Source organism: Hypanus sabinus, chromosome 17, assembly GCF_030144855.1.
Source record: "Hypanus sabinus isolate sHypSab1 chromosome 17, sHypSab1.hap1, whole genome shotgun sequence".
In the NCBI taxonomy this organism is placed as follows: Eukaryota; Metazoa; Chordata; class Chondrichthyes; order Myliobatiformes; family Dasyatidae; genus Hypanus; species Hypanus sabinus.
The window spans coordinates 83,531,434-83,554,350 of NC_082722.1; the positions used below are offsets into that span (position 1 = coordinate 83,531,434).

The 22,917-nt window shown below is 44.8% G+C and overlaps 1 protein-coding gene across 1 annotated transcript in view; it reads right to left on the reverse strand.

Annotated features, from left to right (window-relative positions):
• Window positions 1-3,128: 3,128 nt before the first annotated feature.
• Window positions 3,129-22,917, reverse strand: part of LOC132406642 (uncharacterized) — a 55,119-nt gene continuing 35,330 nt past the window's right edge. Inside the window, exons 2-4 of the mRNA XM_059992444.1 lie at window positions 7,776-8,015; window positions 6,007-6,284; window positions 3,129-5,748 (exon numbers count right to left, since the gene is read on the reverse strand). Coding sequence (XP_059848427.1) covers window positions 5,508-5,748; window positions 6,007-6,284; window positions 7,776-8,015 — 759 coding nt within the window. The 3' untranslated portion in view covers window positions 3,129-5,507. The remainder of the gene's footprint in view (window positions 5,749-6,006; window positions 6,285-7,775; window positions 8,016-22,917) is intronic.

Consider the following 22,917-nt stretch of genomic DNA (forward strand, 5'->3'; position numbering starts at 1 on the left):
GAAGGATGTAATAGGGAAATAGTCATTTAAAGGTGAAATTTTGAGGGTACAGAATCTTTATGTTCCTGTTAAGTTGAAAGGAAAGGTTAAAAGTTTGAGAGAGCCAAGGTTTTCAAGGGATATTGGAAAATTGGTTAGGAAAAAGAGAGATATCTACAATAAATATAGGCAGCATGGAGTAAATGAAGTGCTCGAGGAATATAAAGAATGTAAGAAGAATCTTAAGAAAGAAATTAGAAAAGCTAAATGAAAATATGAGGTTGCTTTGGCAAGTAAGGTGAAAATAAATCCAAAGGGTTTCTACAGTTATATTAATAGCAAAAGGATAGTGAGGGATAAAAAAGTTCCATAGAGAATCAGAGTGGACAGCTATGTGTGGAGCCGAAAGAGATGGGGGAGATTTTGAACAATTTCTTTTCTTCAAGGAGAAGGATATTGAATTGTGTAAGGTAAGGAAAACAAGTAGGGAAGTCATGGAAACTATGACAATTAAAGAGGAGGAAGTACTGGCACTTTTAAGGAATATAAAAGTGGATAACTCTCCGGATCCTGACAGGAGATTCCCTAGGACCTTGAGGGAAGTTACTGTAGAAATAGCAGGGGCTCTGATAGAAATATTTCAAATGTCATTAGAAACGGGGATGGTGCTGGAGGATTGACGTATTGCTCATGTGGTTCCATTGTTTAAAAAAGGTTCTCAGAGTAAACCTAGCAATTATCAGCCTGCCAGTCTGACGTCAGTGGTGGGTAAATTAATGGAAAGTGTTCTTAGAGATGGTATATATAACTATCTGGATAGACAGGGTCTGATTAGAAACAGTCAACATGGATTTGTGCGTGGAAGGTCATGTTTGACAAATCTTATTGAATTTTTTGAAGAGGTTACTAGGAAAGTTGATGAGGGTAAAGCTGTGGATGTTGTCTATATGGACTTCAGTAAGGCCTTTGACAAGGTTCCGCACAGAAGATTAGTTAGGAAGGTTCAATCGTTAGGTATTAATATTGAAGTAGTAAAATGGATTCAACAGTGGCTGGATGGGAGATGCCAGAGAGTAGTGGTGGATAACTGTTTGTCAGGTTGGAGGCCAGTGACTAGTGGTGTGCCTCAGGGATCTGTACTGGGTCCAGTGTTCTTTGTCATATACATTAATGATCTGGATGATGGGGTGGTAAATTGGATTAATGTGTGCAGATGATACTAAGGTAGGTGGCATTGTGGATAATGAAATAGATTTTCAAAGCTTGCAGAGAGATTTAGGCCAGTTAGAAGAGTGGGGTGAATGATGGCAGATGGAGTTTAATGCTGATAAGTGTGAGGTGCTACATTTTGGTAGGAATAATACAAATAGGACATACATGGTAAATGGTAGGGCATTGAACAATGCAATAGAACGGAGTGATCTAGGAATAATGGTGCATAGTTTCCTGAAGGTGGAATCCAATGTGGATAGGGTGGTGAAGAAAACTTTTGGTATGTTGGCCTTTATAAATCAGGGAATTGTGTATAGGAGTTAGGATGTAATGCTAAAATTGTACAAGGCATTGGTAAGGCCGAATTTGGAGTACTGTGTACAGTTCTGGTCACCAAATTATAGGAAAGATGTCAACAAAGTAGAGAGTACAGAGGAGATATACCAGACTGTTACCTGTGATTCAGCACCTAAGTTACAGGGAAAGGTTGAACAAGTTAGGTCTCTGTTCATTGGAGCGTAGAAGGTTGAGGGGGGACTTGATAGAGGCATTTAAAATAATGAAGGGGATAGATAGAGTTGACGTGGATAGGCTTTTTCCATTGAGAGTAGGGGAGATTCAAACAAGAGGACATGATTTGAGAGTTAGTGGACAAAAGTTTAGGGGTAACACGAGGGGGAACTTGTTTACTCAGAGAGTGGTAGCTGTGTGGAACGAGCTTCCAGTAGAAGTGGTAGAGGCAGGTTTGATATCGTCATTTAAAGTAAAATTGAATAGGTATATGGACAGGAAAGGAATGGAGGGTTGTGGGCTGAGTACGTGTCAGTGGGACTTGGTGAGAGAAAGCGTTCAGCACAGACCAGAAGAGTCGAGATTACCTGTTTCTGTGCTGTAATTATTATATGGTTATATGGAATTGATCAGCCGAACAGAGGGACCAAGGTTATATGAAGCAGAAATAAACGGTTAAACTTCTGGAGTGGACAGACTAAATAATATTCAAAAGAGCTTAAAAAAGAGTTGAAAATATCATGTTGTAAAAAGTTAACTCAACGTGTTGAAAAAATACGATAAGAACAGAAACTAATTATGAGAGTATACGAGAATAGAGGAGAGAATTGTTCAAAAGAAAAACGTACAAAACCGTTAGACTACAAAATTCCAAAGACAAAGAATCGATCAAACTAAGGAAGCGTAGTTTATGGCACAGTATTAAACAATTAATCTTCTGGACTTGATTAGGCCTGAAGTTCAACTCTTTGAGTGATTATGCAGAAAGTTTGAAGTTAATAACATCAGTTAATAACTGATCAGGGGTGATTGATAAGTTCTTGGCCTGAGGTAGAAGGAGATGAGTTATTAACTTCAAACTTTCTGCATAATCACTGGAAGAATTGACCTGCATGTGCATGTAACGAGAGCTGTATAACTCATCTCCTTCTACTTTAGGCCACAAACGTATCAGGTCCAGGTCCAAGATCAGTAAGCTCCACGACCGCTGGACTATGTATGTAAATGTAAGAGGGGACTATGTAGAAAAATGAATGAGCTCGGTTTTCTAAAATTGACTTCTCTTACCTTGGGCCACGAACTTATCAATCACTCCGGTATGTTTCAATGTTGGCATGACTGGACAGTCAGTCTCTTTTATCCCCCAGAGCTGAAATACCTAATAGTTACGGTGAGAGGGGGTAATTTCAAAGGAGATGTGAGGGGCATTTTTTTTTTACACGGGTGCCTGGAATGTGTTGTGTGGGGTGATAGTAGTCAGAACGTTAGGAACTTTTAAGAGCCGTTTGGTAAGGGACATGAACACGTGCGCAATGTGCTGTACTGTTCTACGTTTCTGTAGGTGGAACCGACACCAGCAACAAGATCAGGAGATTAAAATTAGACCTCAACTTTATTTTCATGTAACAAAAAGGCAGAAAGTTATAACAAATTACATTCAGAATCTGAGCAAACATATTGCGTCAGTGCACGAGAAAGAAATATTCCGCTGAATATTTCTGCAGAGGCCTGACCCGCTGAGAATTTCCAGCACTTCCTGCTTTATTTCAGAACTTCAGTATCTGCAGTTAGTTGCTTTTCGTCCTCTCGGGAAGAATTCCGTTCACATTCGCCTGTAACCGAACTAAAGTCACGCACGTTGTTCTACATTACAGTCACAGTCGTACAGTACAAAATGGGAGGCTTCGGCCCAAAATATCCATGCTAGCTGTGCTTATGTACACTAATGCCAGGCCTGGTTACCTGGCTGTCCAAAAGCTTCTTTAAGGCAGTGACTGTATCAGAGTCCAACGCCTTCCCTGGCAGTGAGTTCCCGATATCAAGCGCCCCCTCGTGTCACCCAAATCCATCGAAACCCCCGCGCTCTCATCTTAAATTGCAGGTGACCCGTGGAGAGCGTTCTAACTGGTTGCATCACTGTCTGGTATGGACAGGATCGGAAACAACATGCAGAAAGTTGTAAACTCCGTCAGCTCCATCATGGGCACCAGCCTCCCCAGAATCGAGGGCACCTTCAAAAGGCGATCGCTCAAAACAAAACGGCATCCATCATTAAGGATGTCTATGGATCCTTAAAGATGTCCCAGGACAGACCATTCCTCATTCCTACCATCAGCCAAGAGGTACAGGAGCCTGAAGACCCACATTTAACGTTTCAGGAACAGCTTCTCCCTTCCACCACCAGAGTCTGAGTGGACAATGAACAACACATTGACATTACCTCACTATCTTTCTCTCTTTTTGCAGGACTTACTTAATGGATTTTAAATATATTTTCTTATTGTCATTTATAGCTTTTATTATTATATATTGCAATGTACAATTGCCCCAAAACAACAAATTTCACAAGTGTCACTGGCAAACCCACATCAAAGCTGTTTTTTTTTGCGCCCCCCACGGGAAAAGGATGCTGACGGTTTACCCTAACTGTGCCTCTTCGCTTAAACACAACCCCTCACCCAACTCAGCCTCCTTAACTCCAGGGTAAACAAGTCCAGCCTGTCCAATCGCTCCGTATTATGAACGTCCTCCAGCATGTCTTCTGCACCCTCCCGAACGGAACTACACCGTCCTTGCGGTGTGGTGCCCGTCTGCGGTCTACCCAGTGCTTAGTGAAGTTCGAACAACCTTCTACCACAAATTTCTGCCTCCGATCACCGAGAAATTCAGGACAGTTTGTCAGCTCGCCCCGGACTCCGTGCAATTCAACCTTTCTGAGCAGTCAATTATGCGGGACTTTGTCAATATTTTTATTAAAATCCTGTTAGGCGACCTTTATATATCTATAAATAGAATCTGAATATATAACTTATATAAATAAATCTTAATTATCTCGTTAAATATATAAAAATACGTTAGGGAGGCAGGAATTCCCCCCACACAAAGTAATTCGCTGGTCTGGAATTGGACCCCACGGCTGCGATGTTCCCTGTTCGGCATTGGATATCCCCAAGCCGCGATTCACCCTGTTACTCCTGCCCCTCTCCATGTCCCTGCTAAGGGGAGAGAGGCACCAGGGGTCGTGGCGGTGGGTAGGGATCCCCCGCTCTAAAGCAAGGTCCACCTCCTCCTCGCCGGGAACGTGTCACAGGGAGACAGAACGGCCACATTTCTGCAGCACCGGCTACATCCCTGTCTGGAAACACCCTGAATTCCAGGGCCATGGATGGAATATCCCAATATCTGATATTGGTCACAGTCAGTAATACCGCCACCCTCACGGATTAAGCCCCGAGACTAATCTCGGCTCAATACTTTAATGTAAAGTATAACAACGGGAATAAAGTCACAGACAGACACAGGAAGTCCTCGGACCGCGGCCGCGGACAGGACGCGAATCAAACGAGACGACAGCAGCGCCTCGACGGGCCGAGGGTCTGTGTGACGACACTATGATCATAAATATAAATTGTCCGTTGGGACACAAACGTTTTGCCCGGTTACAGAGAGAAGGTGGAGTAAGTTAACGCGAATAAAACTCGGTAATAAACACGTGAGATAACGCGCAGTCACACAATGACTACAGGATGCCAATACACAGGTATTCAGCACAGGACGGTGCCGTCATGCAGAACAACCGCAGCCACGCCACTCCCCCTGTACAAACTCGCCCCACACAATCCAGCCAACATCCCGGATAAGGCTTGGTGTACAGCACAGCCACGGTGGGTCGAGCGGCCGGGGACTGACTTGGGAGGTGGTTGCTCTGCGCGGTGGACCCGGGACCCGTCGAGCAGAAACTGCGGCCGGCCGGCCGGCGCTGTCAGGCCCCTGAAGAAGCCGGCCGAGTAAGCCGCCGGACGGGGCTAGTGGCTCCGGGGCAGGACGCAGGTGCAGCCCACCGGCACTTGAATGTACTTCAGCTCCAAGCTGTAGCGATCGTCTCGCCCCGCGCACGCTTGCCTCTGCAGAACCAACATGCTCTGTTTGAGGGGCACCGAGTTCAGAGCCAGCGTCTCCTCGCCGCTCTCGGCGTCGATGCAGCCGTCACATAGGCAGCGAGCGAAGGCCAGCTTCGAGGGGTAGCGGTTCTCGTCGTAGTCAATTCTGGAATTGAAAACGGGCGGATATCAATGAGTGGGCCGAGAGCTCCCGTGACACAGCCCACCGGAGCCGCAACCGTCCCAACCCGTATCCAATACGCAGCGGCAATTCCAGCCGATCGCATCCCCTTCATCTCTCACACCGTCCGATCCTCCTTCAGCCCCACCACTGACTCTTGCCCAGTGCCACCCCCTATCCCAGTCCGTTCCCCCCAACACCAGTCCCCATGTCCGCACCCACGGTGACACTCAGAGCCCGTACCTGTACTCCCAGGGGGAGATGGAGCGGTGTCTGATTTTGGGGTTGTGAATTGACTGGTGCCCCATCTTGGGGCAATGTCCCTGCCGCACCTGCTGCCGCTCCAGCTGTTCCACTAGGTTGACAGAGAGCAAGTGTCCCGCGTTGGCCCTGCGCAGCAGTTTCTGCAACACTTTGCCCGGGACATCCAGCTCCTCAGCGGCGAAACACTGATTGCGACCCTCTCGTCTCGGCCGGCCCGTCTGTCCGAGACTCACCCACATGGATACGATCATGAGAAGCTGGGGAAGGCGGAGGGAGGGCAACAGGAGACATGAGGAGGCTGCAGCGATGACCTGACCTCAAGTAATCCCCGTTCAATTGCCCCTCACCTGCCGCAATCCGCATTGCGCTGTCCCCGAGCTGCGGCAATCAGCTTCCAACTGCCCTTAAACTCGGCCACTACTCATCCTGCTGCCCCTGAACTTCGGCTAATCCCCGTCCCGCTGACCCTGAGCTCGGCCAATCCCCGTCCCGCTGACCCTGAACTCCGGCCAATCCCCGTCCCGCTGACCCTGAACTCCGGCCAATCCCCGTCCCGCTGATCCTGAACTCCGGCCAATCCCCGTCCCGCTGACCCTGAACTCCGGCCAATCCCCGTCAGGCTGCAATTGAACTCTGCCACTGCTCATCCTACTGGCCCTGAACTCCGGCCAATCCCCGTCCCGCTGACCCTGAACTCCGGCCAATCCTCGTTCCGCTGATCCTGAACTCCGGCCAATCCCCGTCCCGCTGACCCTGATCTCCGGCCAATCCCCGTCCCGCTGACCCTGAACTCCGGCCAATCCCCGTCCCGCTGACCCTGAACTCCGGCCAATCCCCGTCCCGCTGACCCTGAGCTCGGCCAATCCCCGTCCCGCTGACCCTGAACTCCGGCCAATCCCCGTCCCGCTGACCCTGAGCTCGGCCAATCCCCGTCCCGCTGACCCTGAACTCCGGCCAATCCCCGTCCCGCTGACCCTGAACTCCGGCCAATCCCCGTCCCGCTGACCCTGAACTCCGGCCAATCCCCGTCCCGCTGACCCTGAACTCCGGCCAATCCCCGTCAGGCTGCAATTGAACTCTGCCACTGCTCATCCTACTGGCCCTGAACTCCGGCCAATCCCCGTCCCGCTGACCCTGAACTCCGGCCAATCCGCACCCTGCCGTCCCTGAACATCGGCGAATCGACGTCCAGTTGCCCTTGACCTCGGCCAAAGCTCATCCCGCAGGAAATATCCCTCCCTCTCCCACTCCCCCTCTCTCCTACCCCTTCCCCACCCTGACTCTCATTCTCCCCTCCACTCTCTCTCTCTCTCTCTCTCTCCACTCTCCATCCCCGTTCACTCTATCCGGCTGTTTTCCTTGCCTCGTTCCTCGCCATCACCCTGCACCTCCTCTCCCCGTCTCCTCCACTCCTTAATCCCTTTTCCCACTTCCATCCACCCTCTCTCCCTGTTTCTTCACACCTGCACACTCTGCTTCCCCGACGCCCTGACACTCTTCCATTCCAGCTCGCTCTTCATCCTTTCCCCTCCATCCTCCGTTTCTCTTCCACCTCCATCCCTGCTCCCTCCATACCCCCGATTTCCACTATCTCTTATCCCCTCACTTTCACACCTCCACTCCTCTTTCCCCCTCCCCTGCACCCCTCTACCCTCTCCGTCCTTTTTCCCTCACTCCTCCCCCTGCATCCTCGTACTCTGGCTGAGTGCCGCCTCTTCTGGCTTGCGGACCCCGGGGACCTCTCTCACCTGCACGGCCCACATCGCCCCCTGGTTTCCGAGCCGCTCTCCTCGCTGCATCCGCCGATCCGATCTCCCCAGCTTCGCCGCGCATCGCGTTTTATAGCCGGAGAGCCTGGAAATCCCGAGGAGAAAAATCCTCGCTGCTTCCGCGTTGTTGGACCGCCCGAAAAACCCAGAACTGAGGAGAGAGCGAGGGATTCCTGACCCGTCACAGGTGCGTTCCCGAGGGGGCGGGGAGCCGCCGTCCTACCCAGTGACAACAGTTGTACCACGGTGGGTGGGGGGCTGAAGTTACACTACAATGGCTGGGGGAGGGGGCAGGAGTTATAATACAGTGGGTGGGGGGGCAGGAACTATTCTGCAGTGGGTAGGGTGGTGCTTGGGGGCTGAGTGAGCAAGGTTACACGTTGTATAGGAGGGATAGGAAGGTAGGCAGAGGGGGTGGTGTGGCTCTGCTGGTAAAGAATGGCATCAAATCAGTAGAAAGATGTGAAATAGAATCGGAAGATGTTGAATCCGTGTGGGTTGAGTTAAGAAACTGCAAGGATAAAAGGATCTTGATGGCAGTTATATACAGGCCTCCCTAAAGTAGGGTGGGATGTGGACCACAGGTTACAACAGGAAATAGAAGACATGTCAAAAGGACAATTTTTTGATAGTCATGGGAAATTTTAACATGCAGGTCAATTGGGAAAATCAGGTTGGTAACGGATCTCAAAAGAGTGAGTTCTTTGAATGCCCACGAGATGGGTTTTTAGAGCAGTTTGTCATTGAGCCTACTAGGGGATCAGCTATACCGGATTGGGTGTTATGTAACAAACCGGAGGTGACTCGGGAGCTTAAGTTAAAGGAACCCTAAGAACATAGAAACCTACAGCACTTTACAGGCCCTTCAGCCCACAATGTTGTGCTGACCATATTACCTATTCTTGAATTTCCCTATGGTATCGCCCTCTATTTTTCTAAGTTCCATGTACCTATCCAAGAGTCTCTTATTGTATCCATCTCTGCCACTATCACCAGCAGTGCATTCCACACACCCACCACCCTCTGTGTGAAAAATCTACCCCTGACATTCCAAGCACCTTAAAACTATACCCCTCTTACTATCCACTTGATCACTGCCTCTCATCATCCTATGCACTTCAATCAGGTCACTTCTCATTCTCCATCACTCCAAGGAGAAAAGGCCAAGTTCATTCAACCTATTCTAATAAGACATGCTCCCCAATCCAGGCAACATCCTTGTAAATCTCCTCTGTACTTTCTCTATAGTTTCCACATCCTTCCTGTAGTGAGGTAACCAGAACTGAACACAGTACTCCAAGTGGGGTCTAACTAAAGTCTTATGTAGCTGCAACATTACTTAACGGCTCTTGAACGCAGTCCCACGGTTGATAAAAGCCAACACACCATACGCCTTTCTAACAATGCTGTCAATCTGCGCAGCAGCTTTGAGTGTCCAATGGACATGGACCTTAAGATCTCTCTGATCCTTCACACTGCCAAGAGTCTTACCATTAATATTGCATTCTGTCTTCAAATTTGACCTACTGAAATGAACCACTTCACAGTTATCTGGGTTGAACTCCATCTGCCACTTCTCTGCCCAGTTCTGCATCCTATCGATGTCCTGCTGTAACCTCTGACAACCCTCCACACTATCCACAATATCAACCAACCTTTGTGTCATCAACAAACTTACAAACCCACCCTTCTACTTCCTCATCCAAGTCATTTATAAATAAATAAAATAATAAATAAAATTAGGAGAGCTAGATGGGGCCATGAGAAGGTCTTGGTGAGCAGGATGAAGGAAAATCCCAAGACATTCTACAAGTATATGAAGAGCAAGAAAATGAGCCGAGTGAGAATAGAACCAATCAGGTGCGATAGTGGAAACGTACATGGAGTCTGAGGAGGTAATGGAAGTACTTAATGAATACTTTGCTTCAGTATTCACCGGGAAAAGGACTTTGGCAATTGTGGGGATGACTTACAGCAGGCTGAAACACTTGAGCATGTAGACATTAAGAAAGAGGATGTGCTGGAGCTTTTGAAAAGTATTAAATTAGAAAGTCCGGATGAGATGTACCCCAGGCTACTGTGGGAAATGAGGGAGATTGCTGAGCCTCTTGCAATGATCTTTGCATCATCAATAGGGACAGGAGAAGTACCAGACAATTGGAGGGTTGAAAATGTTGTTCCCTTTTTCAAGAAAGGGAGTATAGATAACCCAGGAAATTATAGACCAGTGAATTTTACATCAGTAGTGGGCAAGTTGTTGGAGAAGGTGCTGAGAGGCGGTATTTATGAGCAGTTAGAGAGACATAATCTGATTAGGGGTAGTCAGCATGGCTTTGTCCAGGGCAGATCATGATTTATGAACCTGATTAAATTCTTTAAAGTTGTAACAAAACTCATTTTTGAAGCTAGAGCTGTGGATGTAGTGTATATGGATTTCAGTAAGGCACTTGATAAGGTTCCCCATGCAAGGCTCATTGAGAAAGTAATGAGGCATGGGATCCAAGCAGACCTTCTTCATGGATCCAGAATTGGTTTGCCCACAGAAAGCAAAAAGTGGTTGTAGGTGGTTCATATTCTGCATGGAGGTTGGTGACCAGTGATGTTCAGCAGGGATTTCACCCTACCTTCTGAGGCTCAGTGCCAACCACAGTGCTACTGATCTGGCTGCTGCTGCCTTGCCCAGATAGGTCACCCCCCTCCTCAGTATCCAAAGGGGTATTATACCTGTTGCTGAGGGGAATGGCCACAGGGGGACCCTGCACTGACTTCCTTCTCCTTTTACCTCTCAGTGTTCACCCATCTCCTCCCTGAATTCTGCACTCTGGGTGCAGCCACCTGCTGAGAAGTCGTATCCATCAGTTGCTCTGCCTCCCAGATGATCCTAAGTTCATCCAGCTCCAGTTCGTTAATGCGGTCATTCAGGAACTGGAGTTGGCTGCACTTCCCGCAGGTGTAGTCATCAGGGAGACCATCAGGTTCCATGAATTCCCACATCCTACAAAGATTGAAGGAGGGGCAGGAAGAGTTGAGGAAACAGGAAGGCTGCAGAAGGATTTAGGCAGATTAGGAAAATAGCCAAGAAAGTGCCAAATGAATTGCTGTGTTGGAAAATGCATGGTCATGCACTTTAGTGAAGAAATAAATATGCAGACTAGTTTCTAAGTGGGGAGAAAATCCCAAAATCTAAAATGCTAAGGGAGTTAGGAGTCCTTGTGCAGAACACCCTAAAGGTTGAGTCAGTGGCGAGGAAGGCAAATGCAGTGTTAGTATCCATTTCAAGAGGTCCAGAATACAAGAGCAGGGATGTGATGCTGAAGCTTTATAAGGCACTGGAGAGGCTTCACCTTGAGTATTGTGAAAGTTTTGGGCTCGTTATTTAAGAGTAGATGTGCTGATATTGGGTAGGGTTCAGAGGAGGTTCACAAGGATGACTCCAGGAATGAAAGGGTTATCATGTGAGGAATGTTTAGACGATAAGACACAGGAGCAGAATGAGGCCATTCAGCCCATCGAGTCCGCTCTGCCATTCCATCATGGCTGATCCCAGATCCCACATAACCCCATACACCTGCCCTCTCATCATATCCTTTGTTGCCCTGACCAATCAGGAATCTATCAATTTTCACTTTGAATATACCTGTGGATTTGGCCTCCACTGCAGTCTGTGGCAGAGCATTCCACAGATTCACCACTCTCTGGCTAACAAAAATCCTCCTTACTTCTGTTTTAAAAGGTCGCCCCTCAATTTTGAGGCTGTGCTCTCTAGTTCTGGATACCCCACCATAGGTAACATATCTCCACATTCACCTTATCTTGTTGTTTCAACATTTGGTGGGTTTCAGTGAGATCCCCCTGCATTCTGCTGGCTCTGGGTCTGTACTCACTGGAATTCAGAAGGATGAGGGAATCTCATTGAAACCGTTTGCATGTTGAAAGGCCTAGACAGAGTAGATGTGGAAAGGATGTTTCCCATGGTGGGGGAGTCTAGGACAAGGAGCCTCAAGATAGAGGGGCTTCCATTTAAAACAGAGATGTAGAGACATTTCTTCAGCCAGAGGGTGGTGAATTTGTGGAATATGTTACCACGGGGAGGTGTGGAGGTCAGGGCGTTGGGTGCACTGAAGCAGGAGATAGATAGGTTCTTTTTTTTTAACGGTATTTTTGGAAGAAGAAACAAGATTTACAGAGTGCAACACATAGATACATCTCAACATAAAGTGTGTACATTCATATATTGTAATAAAATTGATCAAAATGTTATAACACATCACATAAAGGTATACCACACCGTAATCAAAAATTTAAAGGTAGGTCATACATAATAAAAGAAATTTTTTATATTAAAAAAAAAGTCAACCCCCTACCAACTACCAAAGAAAAAAGCTGATGGATGATAATGGATAATTAGAAAAAAAACATATTCACTTAAGAAGAGAAGATAGAAATATACATAAAAGTCTGTGCACTGTTAAGCTTTATAAATTGGAAAAGTAATTTAGGAAAGGTCTGCAGATATCATAAAAAGATTGTTTCGAATTTAAGACTGAGCAGCGGATCTTCTCTAAATTTAAATAAGACATAATATCATGTAGCCATTGAAGATGTTCAATCCTGTTTGTTCATCCTGCAGCATGTGGGAAATCAGGGATACTTCCAGTGTCCCTGACGACTATGTGTGCAGGAAGTGTGTCCAACTGCAGCTTCTGGCAGACCACATTGAGCGTCTGGAGCTGCAATTGGATTCATACTGAAGCATCCGCGATGCTGAGAAAGTCGTGAATAGCACGTTCAGTGAGTTGGCCACACCGCAGGTAAAGGCTACACAGGCAGAAAGGGAAGGGGTGGCCACTAGACAGTGTAGCAGTAGGCAGGGAGTGCAGGAGTCCCCTGGGGTCATCTCCCTCCTAAACAGATATACTGTTTTGGATATTGTTGGGGGAGATGTCTCATCAGGGGAAGGCAGCAGCAGCCGGGTTCATTGCACCATGGGTGGCTCTGCGGCACAGGAGGGAAGGATAAGGAGTGGGAGAGCTATAGTGATAGGGGATTTGATTGTAAGGGGAATAGATAGGCGTTTCTGTGGCCGCAAACGAGACTCCAGGATGGTATGTTGCCTCCCTGGTGCAAGAGTCAAGGATGTCTCTGAGCGGCTGCAGGACATTTTGGAGTGGGAGGGTGAACAGCCAGTGGTCGTGGTGCACATAGGTACCAACGATATAGGTAAAAAATGGAATGAGGTCCTACAAGGTGAATTTAGGGAGTTAGGAGATAAACTAAAAGGTAGGACCACAAAGGTAATAATCTCTGGATTACTACCAGTGCCACGTGCTAGTCAGAGTAGAAATAGGAGGATATTTCAGATGAATACATGGCTTGAAAATTGGTGCAAGGGGGAGGGATTCAAATTTCTGGGGCATTGGAACCAGTTCTGGGGGAAGGTGGGACCGGTATGAACAGGATGGTCTGCACCTGGGCTGGACTGGAACCAATATCCCAGGGGGAGCGTTTGCTATTGCTGTTCAGGAGGATTTAAACTAATGTGGCAGGGGGATGGGAACAAGTGCAGAGAGACAGAGGGGTGTAAAATGAGGGTAGAAGCAAAAAGTAGTAAGGTGAAAAGTAAAAGTGACAGGCAGGCAAATCCAGGGCAAAAAGCAAAAAGGGCCACTTTTCAACATAATTGTATAAGGGCTAAGAGTGTTGTAAAAACAAGCCTGAAGGCTTTGTGTGACAATGCGAGGAGCATTCGTAACAAGGTGGATGGATTGAATGTGCAGATAGTTATTAATGAATATAATATAGTTGGGATCACAAAGACATGGCTCCAGGGTGACCAAGGATGGGAGCTCAACATCCAGGGATATTCAATATTCAGGAGGGATAGACAGGAAAGAAAAGGAGGTGGGGTAACGTTGCTGGTTAGAGAAGAGATTAACGCAATAGAAAGGAAGGACATTAGCCTGGAGGATGTGGAATCGATATGGGTAGAGCTGCATAACACTAAGGGGTAGAAAACGCTGGTGGGAGTTGTGTACAGGCCACCTAACAGTAGTAGTGAGGTTGGGGATGGCATTAAACAGGAAATTAGAAATGTGTGCAATAAAGGAACAGTAGTTATAATGGGTGACTTCAATCTACATATAGATTGGGTGAACCAAATTGGGAAGGTTGCTAAGGAAGAGGATTTCTTGGAATGTATGCGGGATGGTTTTCTGAACCAACATGTCGAGGAACCAACTGGGGAGCAGGCCATTCTAGATTGGGTATTGAGCAATGAGGAAGGGTTAGTTAGCAATCTTGTTGTGCGAGGCCCCTTGGGTAAGAGTGACCATAATTAAGATGGAGAGTGACATAGTTAATTCAGAAACAAAGGTTCTGAATTTAAAGAAGGGTAACTTTGAAGGTATGAGACATGAATTAGCTAAGATAGACTGACAAATGACACTTCAAGGGTTGACGGTGGATATGCAATGACAAGCGTTTAAAGATCACATGGATGAACTATAACAATTGTTCATCCCAGTTTGGCAAAAGAATAAACCAGGGAAGGTAGTGCATCCGTGGCTGACAAGGGAAATTAGGGATAGTATCAAGTCCAAAGAAGAAACATATAAATTAGCCAGAAAAATCAGCACACCTGAGGACTGGGAGAAATTCAGAGTCCAGCAGAGGAGGACAAAGGGCTTAATTAGGAAAGGGAAAAAAGATTATGAGAGAAAGCTGGCAGGGAACATAAAAACTGACTGTAAAAGCTTTTATAGATATGGGAAAAGAAAAAGATTGGTTAGGACAAATGTAGGTCCCTTACAGTCAGAAACAGGTGAATTGATCATAGGGAACAAAGACATGGCAGACCAATTGAATAACTACTTTGGTTCTGTCTTCACTAAGGAGGACATAAATAATCTTCCAGAAATAGTAAGGGACCGAGGGTCTAGTGAGATGGAGGAACTGAGGGAAATACATGTTAGTAGGGAAGTGGTGTTAGGTAAATTGAAGGGATTAAAGGGGAGCAGGGAGGTTCTACTGCAGTTGTACAAGGCCTTGGTGAGACCGCACCTAGAATATTGTGTGCAGTTTTGGTCCCCTAATCTGAGGAAAGACATTCTTGCCATAGAGGGAGTACAGAGAAGGTTCACCAGATTGATTCCTGGGATGGCAGGACTTTCATATGAAGAAAGACTGGATCAACTAGGCTTATACTCACTGGAATTTAGAAGATTGAGGGGGGATCGTATTGAAACATATAAAATTCTAAAGGGATTGGACAAGCTAGATGCAGGAAGATTGTTTCTGATGTTGGGGAAGTCCAGAACGAGGGGTCACAGTTTAAGAATAAAGGGGAAGCCTTTTAGGACCGAGATGAGGAAAAACTTCTTCACACAGAGAGTGGTGAATCTGTGGAATTCTCTGCCACAGGAAACAGTTGAGGCCGGTTCATTGGCTATATTTAAGAGTAAGTTAGATATGGCCCTTGTGGCTAAAGGGATCGGGGGTATGGAGAGAAAGCAGTGCAAGGGTTTTGAGTTGGATGATCAGCCATGATCATATTGAATGGCGGTGCAGGCTCGAAGGGCAGAATCGCCTACTCCTGCACCTATTTTCTATGTTTCTATGTGTAGGAGGGGTAGACTCCTTCCATTTAAGCAGGATTGCTCTCCTTGCTAAAAGAGAGGTAAAAACTAAAACCCGTAGGTCAGGAGCATTTAAAGTTATATCTTCATTTGTAATAATACCAAACACGGCGGTAAGGGAATTTGGGTCAAATTGGACCCTAAAAAGTTGTGAGACGGTATGGAATGCTTCCTGCCAAAATTTCAATTTTAGGACAAAACCAAAACGTATGAATTAAAGAGGCATCAGCAGAGTTGCATTTATTACAAAGTGGAGAAACATTCAGATAAAAACTGGACAGCTTCTGTTTAGAAATGTAAGCTCTATGAACCACTTTAAATTGTAGAAGAGAATGATGAGCACAGAAAGATGATTTATTAACCTGTTTAAGAATTTTATTCCATCTTTCAGCAGAAAACTGACAATTCAAGTCATCCTCCCAAGCTTTTTTTATTTTATCTAAAAGGTCTTGTCTAGAATCACTCAACAGGTTATAGATACTGGTAGTAGCACCATTAACAAAAGGTTTTAAATTTAAAAGATCATGCAGTAAATTTTTATCAGGACCTATAGGAAACGTAGTTAATTGGAAACGTAAGAAATCTCGAATTTGAAGGTATCTGTAAAAATGTGTTTTTGGGAGTGCAAATTTAGTTGACAAATTGGTCAAATGAAGCAAGAGACCCTGAGATAAACAGATCCAAAAAACACTTAATACCTAGTTCATCCCAATCCTTAAAGACTTTGTCAGTCATGGAAGGGATAAAAAAAAATTAAGGAGAATGGGAGATGATAATGAAAAATTCGCTAAACTAAAAGATTTTCTAAATTGAGACCAGATCCTTAAACTTTGCTTAACAATTATGTTACCTGTTGTTTTATTTACTGAAAAAGAAGAGTATGATCCAAGAAGAGAGACAACAGAGGAATTTTTTACAGAATTAACTTCTAGGAGACCCATGATGGGCAATCTTTACGATAATTATAATAGGACCAAAAAGTAATATTCCTTATATTGGCAGCCCAATAGTAAAACCTAAAATTGGGTAGGGCTAATCCACCCATCTCTTTATTTCTTTGCAGGTAAACTTTACTTAAATGAGCTTGTTTATTATTCCAAATATAAGATGTTAAAATTGAATCTAAAGAATCAAAGTAGGTCTTAGGAATAAAAATAGGTAAAGCCTGAAAAAAATATAAAAATTTAAAAAGAACCTTCATTTTAATTGAATTAATTCGGCCAATTAGGGATAAAGAAAGAGAGGACCATTTAGAAAGCGTCTCTTTCACATAATTCAATAAGGGGTTTAGGTTTTCTTTAAATAATTTCTTGAAGTTTTTAGTAATTGTTACACCTAGATATATAAATTGACTTGTAACAACTTGGAACAGAAATTTGGCATTTGATGGCATTAGGTCATTTAAAGGAAATAGCTCACTTTTATGTAAGTTCAGCTTATATCCTGAAAAATAACTAAACTGGGAAATTAAAGGAAGAACCGAAGGTAAAGAAGTTTCACTGTTAGAGATAAAAAGTAAAATATCATCAGCGTATAACAAAATTTTATGAGTCACACCTTCCCTTAGTATACCAGAAATGTCCTTAGATTCTCAAAATGCTATTGCGAAGGGTTCTATAGCTAAAGCAAAAAATAAAGGATTAAGAGGGCATCCTTGTCTAGTTCCCCGCTGTAATTTAAAGGGCTTAGAAATTTAAAGGGCTTAGAGTTAGTAATAACCTGAGCGGTAGGAGACAAGTAAATTAATTTAACCCAACAAATAAAATTAGGCCCAAAATTAAACTTTTCTAAGGTCTTAAAAAGATAATTCCACTCAATCCTATGGAAGGCTTTTTCTGCATCTAAGGATAATATACGCTCTGATTTTTTTTGGATGGTGAATATATCACATTCAATAACCGACATATATTAAAATGTGAGTAACAATTTTTAATAATTCCTGTCTGGTCATGTGATATAATAGATGGTAAAATATATTCAAGTCTCCGAGCTAAGATTTTGGATAAAATTTTTGCATCAACATTTAATAAAGAAATCAGTCTGTATGAAGAACATTCAGCTGGATTTTTTTTAAAGAATAAGAGAAATAAAAGCTTCATTAAAAAGCTTGAGGGAGTTTACCTGATTTAAAGGACTCTGATAAAACAGAGGATAAATAAGGTGTAAGTAACGTAGTGAAAGTTATATAAAACTCCCCAGGAAAGCCATCAGGTCCTGGGGTCTTACCAGAATGTAAAGCATGTATAGCCTCAGCCACCTCTTCATTGGAAATAGGCTGATCTAACTGTGTTAGACTATCAGCAGACAATGTAGGAATGTTGATATTACTGAAAAAAGCATTCATATAGGTATCATCTGAAGAGTCAGACTGATACAACTTAAGGTAAAAGTCTTTAAATACGTTGTTAATTTCAGAATGGTCAGATATCTTAGTACCATTATCTTAAAAATTTTCTGTGATTTGACGATTAACTGTAAAAGATTTTAAGCGATTGGCTAATAGTAGATGTGAAAAGGATGTTTCCCATGGTGGGGGAGTCTAGGACAAGGCGGTAGAGCCTCAGGATAGAGGGGCTTCCATTTAAAACAGAGATGTAGAGAAATTTCCTTAGCCAGAGGGTGGTGAATTTGTGGAATATGTTACCACAGGCAGATGTGGAGGCCAGGTCATTGGGTGCATTTAAGCCAGAGATAGATAGGTTCTTGATTGGCCGTGGCATGAAAGGTTACAAGGCGGAGGCTGGGGAATGGAGCTGAGGAAGGGAAAAGAGGTTCAGTTATGATTGAATAGCAGAGCAGACTTGATGGGCTGAATGGCCTAATTCTGCTCCTATGTCTAATGGATATTCACTCTCACCTCTCTTTTTCACTTCATGTATCTAAAGAAACTTTTGGTACTCTCGTTAATATTATTGGCTAGCTTACTTTTGTATTCCATCTTTACCTTCTTAATGGCTTTTTAGTTGTCTTCTGTTGGTTTTTAAAAGCTTCCCAATCCTCTAACTTTCCACTATTTTTGCTCTGTTATATGTCCTCTCTTTGGCTTTTATGTGGCTTTGACTTCTCTTGTTAGCCATGGTTGTGTCATCTTTCCTTTAGAATACACCTTCCTCTTCAAGATGGATATATCCTGTGCCACCAGCTCTAGGAGAGCATCTACCCCACTGTCACAGCAATCTTGAATAGACCTTTTGTCCAATAAAGATATGCTATTCATTTCCCAATCTACCTCATTCTGGCCTTGTACCTTATTGTCTACCTGCACTGCACTTTCTTTGTAACTATAACACCTTATTCTTCATTCTGTTCTTGTTTTCTTTTCACACTTCCTATGTACTTCCTAATGGTCTGATCTCTCTGAACAGTACACAAATAAAAACGTCACTGTACACACAACCTCAATAAACAACGAGCAGTGCCCTTGTCCGTGCTGTGGGTGAGGTAATGTCTTCCACTGTCACTTTCTGATGTACTGCATGCTATGTGCTCTTCTCTATTGATGCTCCTAATGGGCTGGTTCCCACCATCACTGGGCAGGGAATTCCAGATCACATCTTTACACTGTAAACCTGTACGCACTGCTTCATTAGGAGTTTGAGGAGATTCGGCGTGTCACCAAGGACTCTAGTAAATTTCCACAGATGTACCATGGAGAGCATTTTAACAGGCTGCATCACCGTCTGATATGGTGGGGGGGGGGGCACTGCACAGGATTGGAAAAGCTGCAGAGACTGCAGCTCTATCATGGGCCTTTGCACCTTTGAGGACATCTACAAAAGGTGATGCCTCAGGAGGGCAGCATCCATCATTAAGGACACCCATCGTACAGGGTAAGCCGTCTTCTCATTACTACCATCAAGGAGGAGGTACAGGAGCCTGAAGACACACAGTTAATAGAGTCTGCAGCTCTGCCATCAGATTCCCTAACAGTCCTGGACCTATGAACACTACATCACTACTTTTGTTCTCTTGTTGCACTGCTTATTTAATTTTTAATATATATCTCTTTTTTGTAAGTTATAGTATACTTTATACTGCAGCAACACAACAAAGTTCACAACTGTTTTGCCTTTGTTTTAAAATGAACCCTAATTTCTCTATTCCAACCCTCTAGCTGAATCCCTCATCCTGCGCCACAAGGTAAGTAGTTTCTACATCTTTCTTCATCCTTGCTAAAGGTTCAAGATTCAAGATTTTTTAATGCTATTTCCAGTACACAAGTGTAAAGAAGAACAAAATAATTGTTACTCCAGATCTGATACAGTAATAAAAACACAATAAGATAAAGAACACAATAATAATAAAAATACACAAATATAAATGCATCAGATAGCATATATACACAGATTGATTGTATGCCCATAAAGTGAGACAAGTACATAAAGAAGTGGTGGAGGAGTGGGTCAGTGGGTGGAGGTGTTGATCAGCCTTACTGCTTGGAGAAAGTAACTGTTTTTGAGTCTGGTGGTCCTGGCATTGATGGGTTGAGATTTGGACCAATTTTTCACACTGTGACCAAACCGTGCATCAAGAAGGCTTAATGCAGTTAGGCAACAAGCTGTTAGCAAAGCTCACTACCCCCACGTCTCTAATTGCTCATTTCCTCAGTACATCCTACTAGATTTGTACACAGTAAGGTCACCTCTCTTCCTGCACACAGTCTCAATGATCCCATTTAATCCATGTTTGGGATCCCCAACTTCCTGGCCAACAGACTGCAATCAGTAAGGACAGGACCTCCATCACGATGATTCTGAACACTGGTGCTCCACAAGGTTGTATTGTCAGCCTCCGACTCTAGTCCCTGTACACTCACAACTGACAAGAGAAAAATCCACAGATGCAGGACATCCCAGCAACACACACACTCAGTAACAAACAAGAAAAGAATCTGCAGATGCTGGAAATCGATCAACACACACAAAATGCTGGAGGAACTCAGCAGGCCAGGCCGCATCTATGGAAAAATGTACAGCCAATGTTTCTGGCTGAGACCCTCCAGCAGGACTGGAGAAAAAATGCTGAGGAGTAGAGTTAAAAGGTGGGGGGAGGAGAGAAAGAAGCCCCTGGTGATAGGTGAAACCTGCAGGGGAGGGATGAAGTATAGAGCTGGGAACTAAATTGGTAAAAGAGACAGAAGGCCATGGAAGAAAGAAAAGGGTAGGGAGGCTACATTTCATGCACCTCTGCTCTCACCCCATCCTCCCACCATGGACCAAGGATAGGGTTCCTCTTTTCCTCACCTACCACCCCACCAGCCTCTGCATCTAGCACATAATTCTTCTGCCATAACTTCTGCCATCTCCAACAGGATCCCACCACCAAGCACGTATCCCCCTCACTTCCTGCTTTCCGCAGGGATCGCTCCCTATGCAGCTCCCTTGTCCATCCCTCCCTCCACCTGTGACTCCATTGGGGTCATTTTCTATGTTCGGTGCTCCTGGTATGGTCTCCGGTACATCGGTAGATTGGGAGGCTGCTTCACCGAGCATCAGAACAAGTGGGATCTCCCAGTGGCCTCCCATTATAAGTCCACTTCCCATTCCCATTCCCATATCTCCATCCATGGCCTCCCCCACAGTCATGATGAAGCCACACTAAGGTTGGAGAAACAACACCTTATATTCCATCTGGGTAGCCTCCAACCGGATGGCACGAGAGCTCGTTGATGCCTCTACTTCCTGAGGAGGCACATCTCTTACCCGTTTTAGTCAATGCACCATAGAGAGCATTTGATTTCGATGTATTATGGCTTGACCTGGCAACTGCTCTGCCATGATAGCCAAAATTTGAGGGACTCTATACCTCTCACACCTTAGTAAAGCAGCCAGCATAATCAAAGACACTACCCATTCTGAACATGCTTTCTTCTTCCCAATCCCATTGGACAGAAGATACAAAAGCTTGAAAGTACGTGCCACCTGGTTCAAAGACTGCTTCTACCCCTTTGATATCAGACTCCTGGACCGATCTCTTGTATGGTAAGATTCAAAGTTCAAAGTTTCAATGTAAATTTATTATCAAAGTACATATATGTCAGCATATACAACCCTGAGATTCATTTCCCTGTGGGCATTCATAATAGATAAAAATACAATAGGATCAATGAAAATCTACACACAAAGTCTGACAAACAGTATGCAAAAGAGAACAGTCTGCAAATACAACAACAACAATAATTAGATAACTAATAAATCATATTGAGACCATGAGTTACATCGGTTGTGGAATCAGTTCATTGTTGAGATGAGTGAAGTTATCCCATCTGGTTCAAGAGCCTGATGGTCAAGGGGTAGTAACTGCTCCTGAATCTGGTGGTGTGGGTCTTGAGGCCCCTGCACCTTCTTCTTGAGTGAGGAGAGAGCATGGCCTGAGTGGTGGGGGTCCGATGATGGATGCTGCTTTCTTCTGGTAGTGCTTCTTGCAAGCATCCTTATAGGTTGATGGGGTGGGGAGCAGGTGCTTTATTTGTGATGGACTGGACCATATGCATCTGACTTTTGTTCATTTCCATACCAGATTGTGATGCAAATAGTTGCGATACTGCGCATCCATAGAAATTTGTCAACTGTTCTGAAGACATGCTGAATGTGTACAGACTTCTAAGGAAGTAGAGGCACTGTTGTACCTTCTTTGAAATGGAGGCCATGTTATGGTGTTCCACAGGATTGATTGTATGCTCTTTCCCATGTGCAAGTGCGTTTCCTCTCGGCACTCCTCTTTCTTCACACAGTGCAGGGCGTAATTGGTCACTGTGTTATAAGCTAGGGCTGCTGGCTAGTGCAGTGGGTGTGCCAGAAGGCCCTGCTCCAGGCTCAAAGGAAAACAAACCCTTGTTCTTTTGTCACAACTCTTCATTCTCTGTCTCAGAGAATGTTTCCTGTCTGTGCTGCCACCCACTGTTCAATCTAGAGCGTCAGCTCTGTGATACAGTGATGGAAAATCCCAACTGTGTTCTCTTCAGCCTCTTCAGAATTCCCAATCCTTACTCAGACGAGCTTTGTCTAGAACAGATCCACAGCCCACGTCTCTCTGAAAGATCCCACCCTCTCTGCTCATTCCCATCAGGGAGGAGGCTCTGTAGCATTCACATCAGGAGCAGCAGACTCAGAAATAGTTACTGTCCCCAAGCAGTAAGGTCTTTTAAGAGACTCCTGGATGGCTACATTGAGCTTAGGAAAATAGAGGGCTATGGGTAAAGCCTAGGTAGTTCTAATGTAGGGACATGCTCAGCACAGCTTGTGGGCCAAGGTCCTGTATTGTGCTGCATGTTTTCTATGTTCTATGAAGACCCTATTGTTTCCTAGGGTTACCCATAGCCCTCTATTTTTCTGAGCTCCATGTACCTGTCCTGGAGTCTCTTAAAAGACCCCATCGTATCTGCCTCCACCACCATCGCCAGCAGCCCATTCCATGTACTCACCACTCTCTGCTTAAAAAATACTTACCCCTGACATCTCCTCTGTACCTACTTCCAATCACCTTAA